The sequence below is a fragment of the Ammospiza nelsoni genome, chromosome 4, assembly GCF_027579445.1.
Source record: "Ammospiza nelsoni isolate bAmmNel1 chromosome 4, bAmmNel1.pri, whole genome shotgun sequence".
Taxonomy (NCBI): domain Eukaryota; kingdom Metazoa; phylum Chordata; class Aves; order Passeriformes; family Passerellidae; genus Ammospiza; species Ammospiza nelsoni.
Window position 1 is genome coordinate 74,458,602 of NC_080636.1, and position 12,265 is coordinate 74,470,866.

A 12,265-nucleotide genomic window follows, 5' to 3' on the forward strand; every position below is an offset into this window, starting at 1 on the left:
TAAAGTGTTGCTATCCTTTTCAAGATGGGAAGATGACCACATATATGGGTATCTGGAAAAACACATATGGTGTGCTGTAAGGCATATAAAATTAGCATAATGAAAAATGAAAGCAGTCCTACTGAGCTGAAAAAATTGAGACAAGACAAAGAATATTCAAATATTAATAGGCCATCATCTTAAATACTGTAGGTAGTTCTGAACCAAGCACCTCCAAACCTATACAGCAGAAATGAAAACTATTCAAGGAAGAGCAGCAAGGATAAATGAAAAGTGTCAGTTCAGGAATAGTCTTTACAGAATCTTGAACTACTGAGATTCCTTTGATTTGTACCAGTCAGTTACAATGGATGATGAGGAGTTACAGCTTAAAAAAAACCCCAAAACAAGAACCAAAGTGCAGAACTTAGGGCTCTGCACATAATGGCAAAACAAATTTTTAATCTGCAGAGTCTGGCATCAAAGATTCTGTAAACCAGAAGGCACACAATTTCCTACAGTTTCTTAGTAATGGTATTTCAATTATCTTGAAGCTTCTATTTGAGTGGTAAGCTGTAGCAACTGAATTATGATGTTTCCACAATAACACCTTTACAGAAAAGAAACCTGACTCTTTAGTATCTTCCAAAGAGCCCCCTCTCCTTTTTAAAAATTAATGCTAATTTTGATCTGCTCTTTAATGCAACTTAGTAACTATGAAGTTAAAGAAAGAATTTACATAAAAGTGGAAGATTGATTTCCTGATATTTAAAAATGGGATTTCAGCAACAGTTGCAACATCCTGAAGATGTCAACTATGAAATAATTTTTAAGCTTAGACTAAGGAAAACAGAGGACAACAGCACTAGCCATGGATGATACTGCAATAAAATAAGCATTAGAGCTGTATCACAGAATGACCACCTCCTGCTGAATACGAATGTACCAGACTGATACCAGTCTGGTTTACCAGTTTCGTAAAAGGTGCTTTCTGTGTGGGGTTCTTTTTGGTTGTTTCAAATATTAGATAACACTTCTAAGTCACACACAGCAGTAGTACAGCTGGAAAAACTGCATCTAAGTATTCATACTCCATCTAGGACAAACTAGTATCACCATCTGGAGATAGAGACAGCCTATTACTAATTATACTTTGACTGATTAACCCCAAATAAAAATTTCATATCCATTCCAGCTACTGGAAACAAGACCAGATCAAACTATTACTGTTGCAAATGTTAGAACAAACTTATCTGTAAAGACTTCTGAATTTTACCTTTCTTTGGGACTTCAATCTGAAGTAAGCTGAAAGTCTATTTCAACACAGAAATTCAAATTATATATAGCCTTTTCAAGACATTTCTTTAGTTGTGAGTTAGAATCCATTAGAATTATTTATACTGCACTTCCTCTGTGTCCTTTGTCTTCTATATTTATTTACCTCATACCAGTACTATTATTCACTTGTTAATCTTGATATCTTTTGACTAGATTAATATTAAAATGACATTATTAGATATAAAATAATATGAATAGATTTTAAACACAATAGGAAGTAACTTCTTTGAGGGTACATACACATGATACATTTAAACCTCAAGAAATTAAAATATTATTTAACTTAGCATTATTTTCCACAACAGGCCCTCAGGCCATTCCAAATTACAAACAAAAAATGGATTGAAGAGATTCTATACAGCAACAATGCTGAAATAATTGACAGCAGCATTTTATGAAAAGATACATATCTAAACAAATCATCTCAGTACTGATTCCTCACTCTATAGAAAAACACACAAAACAATGCACTTCAGAAAATATCACTTTGGATTTACTTATGGAAACTACAAAAAACACTTACTAATTTGAGACTTTTCTTTACAGTCCATTGTAAAACTAGTTTTTCCTCAACCAACCCTGTCTATAAGAAAACTATTACTCCAGTTTTCCATGTAATATACTAACACTAAGACAAAGAAAAAGGAATGTCCTATGATGTTTTTATTAGCAAAGTTAGAACTAAAACTGAATCCATACCTCTGGTGTGAGAAATTTTTCAACCCGTTTGGCTAAAAAGTTTTTCTCCAATATGGAGTTTACTGATGGTCTATTCCTGGGATTCCTTTTAAATAGCTGTGACAGCAGATTACGTAGGTCGTAGGAATAATGCATAGAAACAGGAGGAAAAGGCCCAGAGATTATCTTCAGGACCAAGTTCTTCATGTTACCAGCTTCAAACTGTATCACACAAGGAACAGAACAGTTATTCTTATCACCTGTCCTTGTGCAAGGCTGCACATACAGATGATGAGGAAACCAAGCTAACAGTGTGCGCCTTCCTTTGCCTCAACACACATTTTCAAGGCAACACACACATTTTCAAGGTCAACACCAGCAGTTCAAAATAATCTGTTGCCAAGCATCCAAATTAAAATTCCAATTAAAAATACATCACAATACAGGTACTTCATACTATGGAGACATAATGTTGCTAACAAGCAATTACTTGCCTCTAGATCTAGACTGACAATGATATATAACTAAGGAAAAACATAATTATCTGCTTGATCTCCTCTTCCAAAGGCTTTGAACCACAACATGCCTTCTGCCTTTTTTAGCAACCTCCCATTACAAATCAGAGAATGTGAGGTATTCACACTCATTCAGAGTGAAATCCAAGGGAACGCTCAGACTTCAGTTTAAGCTCAGGTAACAGAGAGCACCATTTCAATTCTTTTGTACAATAAAAAGAAAACAATATGTATTACCCAGCTTACAGAAAACAAATTGTTGACATCAACTTTCCAAAATTAAACACTGTCAGCAGTACTGCCACATAAAAGATCAAGCAAGAAGAAATTACAAAAGCTTGAAATGAAATTAAATCCTTATCCCTTGAAAATAGTTCTTTCCATTTTCATGTTGTTACAATCTTTTTCTTTTAACAAAAACAGCTACTAAGAAGCTCCAAACAAAACAAAATCCACAAAAAATCTGTGAAAAGGACAGGAAAAAACCCCAAACATTTTCTTCCCTTCCTAACTGAAAAATGGATGATGAAGACATACTCTTCAAACTACAACACACATACATAGAAGAAAAAAAAAATGGAAAAAGGCAACTCTTCCACATTGGGAGTTTTTTACAAGTCCTATTTCTGTTCTAAGCAGAAACACATTAATCCATCTGCAAAAAAGCAGAATAAAAATTCAGATCTTCAATGAAGCTTTCAATGAATTCAAGCTTTTTTGGAATAAAACCTAACCCAACCAACCAAAAATCCCAAACAACAACAACAACACCACCAACAAAATCCCCAAACCAACCAAACAAAAAACCCTACAAATGCCCCCACTATTCCTAGTATCCTTTATTGTAACACCTAACAATTTTTTCAGCTAATACAATCCATTAAAAACAAAAGCGCCAACAGAGCTGAGAGACTGGCATGGAGCAAAACATCAGTGAACAGTGTTGCTTGGCACAGAAAGTGGAGATGAAAATGCTGAAGGTAACTTTCAAACAGCTACCATGAAAGCATTTCATTAACTAAAATATATCTGCATGATATCAGAAATAAATTCTGTTTGAAATCACTATTGTTTTATAGACACAAAGTTACTACTCACCGCATGTTTAAGTGTACACATTTCATAGAGAACACAACCAAGGGCCCAGATATCACTAAATGAAAGAGAACACATTATTTTAACACTTAGTTCTAGGTTAACATTGCCAGTTCACTTGTATCTCTGAAGTCTATCTCTGAAGAGGAAAAGGGTGGATTTTTGAGTATGCACAACCTCCCCTCTATGGACTTCTTTGACCCTGCAAAACCCCAATGAAACAAAAATCCCCAAACTAATTCATCAACCAAAATAAGGCCATCCTGAAAATCAGATTATGCTATTTTGTCTTTTGATTTAGAACCATCTCAGCCACAGAAATCAGACAAAATATGGACAAAGGCTTTTTTTATTTAAACATATACATTTGCCTGAGGTCTTGTAATTAAACAAACAAAATCCAAAAAACCCTCATCACCAAATTCAGCAAACACAATTCTCAAAGTCAATTTATTCTGTTTAGCAGAATAACTAAACTTACCCTCATTCATTACAGGATTGGGTTAGAACACCATTGAATAATAAACCCCGTGTAGCAGAAATTAAAGGGAAGTAATTGTAATAATTTTTATCTCTTAGGAAATCAATGGAAATGATGAGAAGGCACTCACAGCAATGAATGCAACAGCTTGGTACTGTGCAAGGGTAACTTACTAACATTTAATTATTACCATTTAATTACTCTGGGGACACTGTTAACAGGTCCAGACTGCTGCCAGGGCAGCAAAGGTGTAAGCGAGGTATCTGGAGCAAGCTGAGTCCCCCCTGTATGCACAACTCATGTGCAGATAATCAAATTGCTGTGCTGCATGCTTAACAGAATTTCACCTTGGTAGTGCATAAACAAAGGCAGTACAACCACTGTGCAGACAGGCCAAAGTGAAGCCACAATTAAGAACACAACTAGATCTAGAGCTTGGAGCATTAAGCTAAGTCATCTCTCCATGACATTGCTTTCTACTTCAGACCTACCTGTAGAGGTACAGCCTCTGCAGTGAAGCTCAGTACCTACTTGGGTAAGAGACAAACTAATAGATGCTCACCATCATTTGACTAGAACAGCTTTAAATTCCTAAAAGAGCTTATTTTTTTCTTTTTACTAAAGATGTTTAATAAAATCCTTACTATACCTTTTATTGTTGTAAGGCTTGTTCTGACATATTTCAGGTGACAAATAGTACGGTGTTCCTATGCAAGTGCGTGCCAGCTCTGCAGTACTGAGACAAAAAAAAGGATGGATGTTAATGGTTAACTCACATGAAGCACACAGGTTGTGTTTTCCTTGATCAAAGCAATTTAAATTAAGTCAGAGGAAAAACAGTATCAAAAAGGAGTTACCTGTTCAGAACTCTGGCAATTCCGAAATCTCCCAGCTGTATTGTTCCATCTTTGGTTAAAAATATATTCTTGACATAGAAATGTTAAGAAGTCTGTTAATTAAAATATTCATACAATTGCACACTTTTTGTTCCCCATATGTTTTGAGAAGAAGAAAGTTTTTACCATTTAATCCCCCTGAAGTCATTGTTACTTACTGCTATGGAACACCAGACTTATATAACTCCTCCTTCATTAATATGAGAAAACACTACTTCACACTGTCAAACATAATCTTTGCTGTCCCCACACATAAATACACGAGTAACACCTGCAGCTTCATCTAATAGCCTCATCACTTTGTACAAATACATAAATCTCCTGCAGACTGAAGAAAAGTTCCCAGTATTAGAAAAGTTTCCATAAACAAACCAGGAAGATTTGAATGCAATCACTTTGAAAGACAATTCAGTTGAAAAACAGCCACCTACATACCTGTGACTTTATGTCCCGATGCAAGATTTTTCTATCATGTATGTGTTTTAGTGCTAAACAGATTTGTACAAACCAATCCAGAATCTATTAATAAAAGAAAATGCAACATCAACTTCATCATTTATCTAAAAACTTCCCTCTTACGAGATATTATCAAATCAGACTTTAATTATAACTGGATTTTACTCTCCTCCCCCTCTTACCCGCTTCATTTATACCAAAGAATAATTAAAAACTTAATAGTACTGTCACTATAATGCAAACCTTTTAATGAAGAATGCTTATTACCCAAATTTGATATTAAGCTTGAGACTACTATTTTCATTACCTATTATAAACCTAGCAGAGGAATGCAACATGGATCTGATTGGCTAAAACACCTAAGATGTGGAACTTGCAAATTAAAAGATTGCACTTTTGCTGTAGCCAATACAAATCATCTTGCACTCAGTTAATCGACCAAGAGTCCTAGGAAGCCTACTGATGCTCTCAGAAACTTATTTTACTTATAGTAATTCTGTGTGTCTTAAAAGAAAAATATTACAAAGTAGACTTTGATGAGAAAAGCAACAAATGTCTAACTTAAAGATTATGAACAAGCCAACAATGCCCTTTTTGGGGTAAATTTGCAAAAATCACAATTTAAGAAGTGATTAATGACAAGAACTTTGCCATGTGAGTAGTAGTTTTATATTCACTACTTAGAAGTACATACATGACAAAATTATAGTATAATGCAAGACATAATTTTCACTTTTCTATTTGAAGTCCTTCTTGTAAAAAGTGAGATCAAATTAGAAAATTAAAAGTTTTACAAATTATATCCCAAATGTTTCATATACTACTAAGACTTTCCAACCCCAGGTAAACTGAGATCCTACTGGACACAGACACAAAAGCATAGAAACAACTTATAAACAAAGAAACATGTAAGTACTAACAAAATATCCACCCTGAATCCTACATAATTTATTTTTACTTAATTTAATCAAATCTGTACTTCAAATCCTCTCATTTATTCCAAACTATGTCACTTCTCTTTCACCAAAAATTACTTTATAACCAGTTTTGTGGTAAAATAAAATGTATTGGAAGTGTATCAGCAAAATATTAAATTTTTATTACTGGCAAAATGAACTTTTGAATGATGTCAACTCCATATTTCCATATTTCATATTATTATACTTAGTATATTATTTTATACTTATGACACATGAAAATCAGTATTACAATACAAAAATCCTATGCCACTACATCTTAAAAAACTTTAAAAATTATTTCAGAGGTTTAAGGATATTCATGTTGTCTTTCCATATTTTTCATGTCTCAGATTTGGTTTACTACACAAGAGATCCAACTTTTAAAAGCATCTTACACATAGAGACAAAATCTCAAGTAAAATACCCAGGACTTCCAACCATTTTCTTTCTGTTTTTTTTTTTTTTTTTTCTTTGTGCAGTTGGTTTTTTGGTTCGTGGTTTGATTTTGCTTTTTAATGATACTACATTGACCAATAGCAACAAGAATGACTGTTTGAGAATCTCCTTTTAGATTAAGCAACCACACCTATAACCTGAACCAAAATAATTTCAAATTAATGAAAAAGTATCCTGCAACAAACACTACAACAGCAGTTTGCTGTTACCTGATCTTCAGAGAACAGGATTCCTTTCTGGGCATTTATCTTTTTAAATAGATCTCCTCCTTCACAGTAATCCATCACTATGTACAGACAGCCATTTTCTGTAAAGTAAAAGACAAAGTAACTCAAAAAGACAAAAGCAAGACTCTTCTTTACTTAACTTTCTAAATATCTTTACACAGTCACAGAAAAAGCAACAAAAAATTTACTTTTTCACATGCAGCTTTAGATGTAATTTATTAGTCTATTTTTTCAAAATTCAAGCAAAAATATGTTTATTATTTTGAGTTTCAAAACCTAATTTTTCCATTTTGGTAACACTAGACTATTTTGATAGGGAGGGAGAAGAATTACATCTACTGAACCAATGTCCCAACATAGTGCTCAAAACCACTATGAAATTAAGGGTGTCATTTTATGAACGCAATATAAAACCAATCTTATAACTTTTTTCAAGCATCCTATAGATCCCCCTACCCTAAATGGATCTTATGTTGCCTCTATTTGCCTTCTTCTTTCTTGGAATTTTACCTGGACTTGCCAGAACATGACAGCCATTAGCTTTCATACTAGACATGCAGTTTATTTCAGTCTGAAGAACAGTAAGTGGACCTCCAGCAAACAATGAGAGATGGAAACAATTATTTTTTCTTTTTTGAATGAAATCTCAGGAAACTTCAAAAATCCCATGCAAGTTTTCAGTAGGAGGTATGAACAAACATAATACATTTCATTCAAAGTTATGGTTTTTCCAGTTACGGATGAAAAAACAGATTAGGCAGAAGCAAACTGCAAGTTGCCAAAAGCGTAAGAACTACACTACTCACATACTAGGCATGATTTTGAGAAGAGATGAATAACTGCAGAAAATCAGTCACATGCTGGTCAAAGGAAAAAGAACCCCTATTTTATGAAAAAGTTAGTCACAACATTTAAAAACCTTTGAATTAAAACAAATTGAATCATCTAAATCACTTAAACTCCACTCCCATAAAATGCTTCTGAAATCTGCCTTTCAAAACATCAAACTCTTCAAGTTTCTCTGTTTGGGTATTTTATTATCATCTTCAATTAGTGTAATTTTAAAAGATGATTCTAAGAGTCTAGATTTCTTGCACATCTATTGCAGAAATAATTTTCTTCTGTGAACTTTATATTCAATGTATTCAAAGTCAACGTGTTCTGGCAATAAAGATGCAACACAAATTCTTGTGTATTATGGATTACAGGATCTACCTTGTAAGAAAAAAAACAGTCTTAAAGAACAGCCCTCTACCACAAGGAAGAAAGCAGTGTGTATTTATAAAGCTGAAGTGTGGCTGTGTAATATGATTATGTCACAAAAATCTAATTTAATGAAAAGACAAAGTGAACGCCCTAGGTGAAAGACATAAGAAAGTCAGCAGAAAGGAAGGAAAGAAGAGACCAAAATCTCTAAATAGCAGTTCAAATAATATTTAGGGGCTTTTAATAATATTTAACTTTTACATTAGGCTTTTGGAATCTTTTTTCTGCTCTGCCCATTTCCCAAGACATTCAGTGCGAAGACAATGTAGAATTATATTTCTCCTTCCTTCATTGCCTGATGAAGTAAACAGTCCCATCTATTTCCCCAGCTCTGAAAGCAATTATATGGTTGCTGTTACTGAAGACTACATTCTAAGACAACAGACTTGGACATAAAACTGCTCTTGCTAAGTTATCAATATCCAAATTTAGAGTGTAATTTAACCTACACAAATTTAACCTACACAAGCATTCCAGTTGCTAGGGTATATTCAAGGAGACATGCTCTAGAGAAACAAGAGAATATCTTTCATTTAAGTATCAAGCAAAACCAATACTATATAAGGTATAGTCATGAATATTTATTTATTTGTTCCCCTTTTTTCCTGAATTACAAATTCAGGAAAATTATTTTTAAATGTGGATGGGAATTCTGAAAAAAATATGGAAAATAACTGAAGTAATAAAGGTATGAAAAATATTGATTAAAGAGAGAAAACTCCCTGACTTTTAGACTATGTGCAGTAAGAAGCGCACAGAGTCACTCACGTTACTTCAGGTTTTACAGTATTAGTTCACCTTACCTTCAAATGACTCCCTATACAGCACAATATTTGGGTGTTTCATGTTAGCCAAAACAGCAACTTCTCTCCTTGATTCTTCTCTCTCCTTATTTGACATCTTCAGAAGGAAAATAATGATTTGTGAGAACAGAAGTACAAAAAGAACGGCTCAGGAATTTATTAATACCAATTGCTTACCTTAGAAATGTTTATTTCTTTAATGACATACTGCTGGCCATTTTCTTTAGCTCTGACAAGTATTGCTTTCCCAAATGATCCTTCTCCAATCTTCCGTACTTTGATATATTTATCCATAGTTCTCCTCTTAAGGCATCCTTACTTGAGTACTGGAAAAACAAACCAACAAACACAAAAAAACCATGAGCATGTTTAATTAGGTGTACTTAGTGATTTAACCTGATCATGGTATTTTTCTCTAACTCAAAAGGTTGATCCATTTGTCTCTTCAGTTGACTTTCTGTAAATCATGTACTCTTAGTCTCAACTCTATTTTGGTACAGTTGGCTCATTTGGGCCAACAAGGGCTGCATAACTAAAACCCTGTTCCATCCTTCATTTTGACTAAAAAGGATCTGTTTTGTCTTAAACCAGTGCAATCAGTGCCAAGGCTTCTGATTCAACTGGCACAAAAACATCATAGAGCTATAGCACCTGATTAAAAATGTTTAGTTCAACTTGGAAGAAACACAATGGAGGCAAGGGGAATTCCTATGCATTGTTTCTTAAGAAGCACTAAATCCAGCTTTTTATCACCATAATGAAACCAAAAATGGCCTGAATTCAACAGATCCCCATCATGTTTCAAATCATTATTCAATACAGAGAGGAGTGGGCTTAAGCCTGACTGAAAGACTCTTTTCACATTGCATATAAAACATATAATCACAAAATGGCACAAATCACTATTTTCCATGTACTATCTGACCATTCAGACTACCTCTTCATATTAAAAGGAGTACTCAGGTGAATTTTTATGGTGTTTAAGGTTCAATATTAAAAAATACTTTGGTAAAAACAGGACACTAGGGAGCTGCAAGCAGAAGCTATGGCAATATATAGATGTGTCAGAACAGCACAGTGAAAGGGCAAAACAAAGACCAAAGTGACAAATATCCGAGCAAATTCACAGAAGACTAAAAGATTATATTTTTTAAAGCAAAAAGAGCTTCCATAACCTGAGAAAGTTTCTATAAGCTGAAAAAGACAGAAGTGTCCTAGGATTTTCTTCACTTAAGCCTCACTTGCAAGAACTAATAGCATTTCTGCTTTGCTGTAGCCAGCTTCCTTCCAACAGGAGACCCTAGTAGCTTAGAGCCAAACTTCACACACATCACAGGTCTCACAATCAGGGTCTCTCCTCAATTTGAGTTTTTTTTTTTTTTTAATGGAATTACCATGTACTACACACGGATGCTGCTTAACAGGATCTATACCATGAAAGGAGACCAAAATTAATAAGCCTGATAAGACAAAACAAGAGAGATTTAAAGTAATCTGTTCTGCAAAAGAGGAGATGCAAAGCTTAATAAGACTAAGCATAACTACCAGGAAAGTAAAAAGTTAAAATTACAGGCCTGCAGTGTTTTGGTAAGGATGTTTTTTATTTTCTAACAGCACATAAAGATCGTTTAATACCAAGTTGCACTTCTAAACATAAGAATGTCTTGGTATTAACTTCAATATTCTCTTTCAGGCAATAGTAAAAGCACAGCAGGTGGGATACAATTTGAACTGTGCATGACTCTGCTGAAGTTCTTTTCCTACTCTACTTTATGAAATAACCATAGTTGCTCTACAGTTCAAACAGCTGCATTAGGCGTAGCTTAGGGCTGCCTCTGCATGCTGCTCCGCTCCGTGCCACTACAAATGGGCAGTACCCAGCCTTTGGGCGATAAGTCACAGTTCAGTCAAAGGGGTGTATCATCTTCCATGAGTTAGATGGCTTATTTTCGCATGTGGCAAGGGAAAAACAGGCGTCTAGAGGAAGGGCATCAGCGCTGACAGGGCGGTGTCTTTTCAAGCCCAGGGCAGCGAGTCAGTTCATCGGACACCGCAGGAGAGCGGCGCAAGTCACGCCCGAGGCAGCCCGCCCGACCGGAGCGCACGGCCGGGCCCGGGCCGGGCAGGGCAGGGGCCGGGCTGGGCCGCGCTCCGCAGCGGGCCCCGCCAGGCCGCCGCCCCCGCACAGCCAGAGCAAGCCCGGCGCCGGGGCGAGAGGCGCGGCCAGGAACAGCCGGCCCCGGGGCGGCTGGAAGAGGCCACCCGGTACCTGCCCGGCTCCCAGCGGGGCAGGGCAACCCGGCCCGGCCCCACCCCGCCTCTGCTTTCCCCGCGCCCGGGGCCCCACCCCGCCATACCTGCCCGCGCGGCCGCGACTGCCCAACCTGGCCTCGCGCCCGGCAAGGCCCCGCCCCCGTCCGCCGCTATCGGCGGCCCCGCCCCGCAGCTCGGCTCCCAATGGGCGAGCCCGCACCGGGGCGGGGCCGCGGCCCTGCCCGCGTTAGCGGCACTTCACCCTGGTAACGCGCGGCCGCGGTCACGTGACGGGCGGGGCGCGCGCGGGCGTCAGCGTTTTTGGGGGAAACCCCCCCAAAACAGCTACGAGTGTTTCAGCAACGAGCCGCGACCCACACCGCCGTCCAGCCCGGCTCCGGCGGTACGTGTCTGCCCCAGGACAGCCCCGGGGCGGGGCACCGGGGGGAAGCGTGCCGCGGCGGGGCTGAGCGCAGCGCTTACCGGGGAGGGTCGGGCTGCACCTGTGGCTCCTCCGTTCCCGACTCCAAAGCGCGCCTTAGTGGCACCTATGGGCAAAGAGCCTCGCGATTCACAACGCGCCTCGTCAGTCCGAGTGCCACAGGGCACGGCGGCCCGCGGGCTCGTTAGCCTCGCACGTAAGCGGACCAGCGGGCATTTTCCTTAGGGGAAAAAAAAAAAAAAAATCCACCCCTTGACTTGACACGTTTTGGTGGAACTTGCATTCGCTGTATGTTAAGTGGACCCCACACTGGCCTCAGCACCTCGGCTGGCAGTACCCAGGAACTCCGTGCTCAGCCCGACACCTGCGTTTTCTCCGCAGGTAAAACCCTCAGGCTCTCGGGCCTCCGCAGCGCCTGGAA

General features: G+C 37.7%; 2 protein-coding genes across 4 annotated transcripts in view; one reads left to right on the plus strand and one right to left on the minus strand.

Annotated features, from left to right (window-relative positions):
* NEK1 (NIMA related kinase 1) overlaps positions 1-12,265 on the minus strand; it is a 43,930-nt gene that overhangs the window by 31,428 nt on the left and 237 nt on the right. For both annotated transcript variants that reach the window (XM_059469829.1, XM_059469828.1), the window contains exons 2-10: positions 11,886-12,064; positions 9,327-9,475; positions 9,150-9,246; positions 7,063-7,160; positions 5,418-5,501; positions 4,944-5,011; positions 4,736-4,822; positions 3,609-3,663; positions 2,017-2,217 (exon numbers count right to left, since the gene is read on the minus strand). In XM_059469829.1, coding sequence (XP_059325812.1) covers positions 2,017-2,217; positions 3,609-3,663; positions 4,736-4,822; positions 4,944-5,011; positions 5,418-5,501; positions 7,063-7,160; positions 9,150-9,246; positions 9,327-9,443 — 807 coding nt within the window. In that variant the 5' untranslated portion in view covers positions 9,444-9,475; positions 11,886-12,064. The remainder of the gene's footprint in view (positions 1-2,016; positions 2,218-3,608; positions 3,664-4,735; positions 4,823-4,943; positions 5,012-5,417; positions 5,502-7,062; positions 7,161-9,149; positions 9,247-9,326; positions 9,476-11,885; positions 12,065-12,265) is intronic.
* The window catches only part of CLCN3 (chloride voltage-gated channel 3), a 59,357-nt gene continuing 58,876 nt past the window's right edge, over positions 11,785-12,265 (plus strand). Inside the window, exon 1 of one of the 2 annotated variants that reach the window (XM_059469821.1) lies at positions 11,785-11,805. The gene's annotated coding sequence lies outside the window, so the exon portion shown is untranslated. Of the gene's footprint in view, positions 11,806-11,915; positions 12,226-12,265 lie in introns of those variants that run through there. The other variant, XM_059469822.1, reaches the window with a different exon arrangement.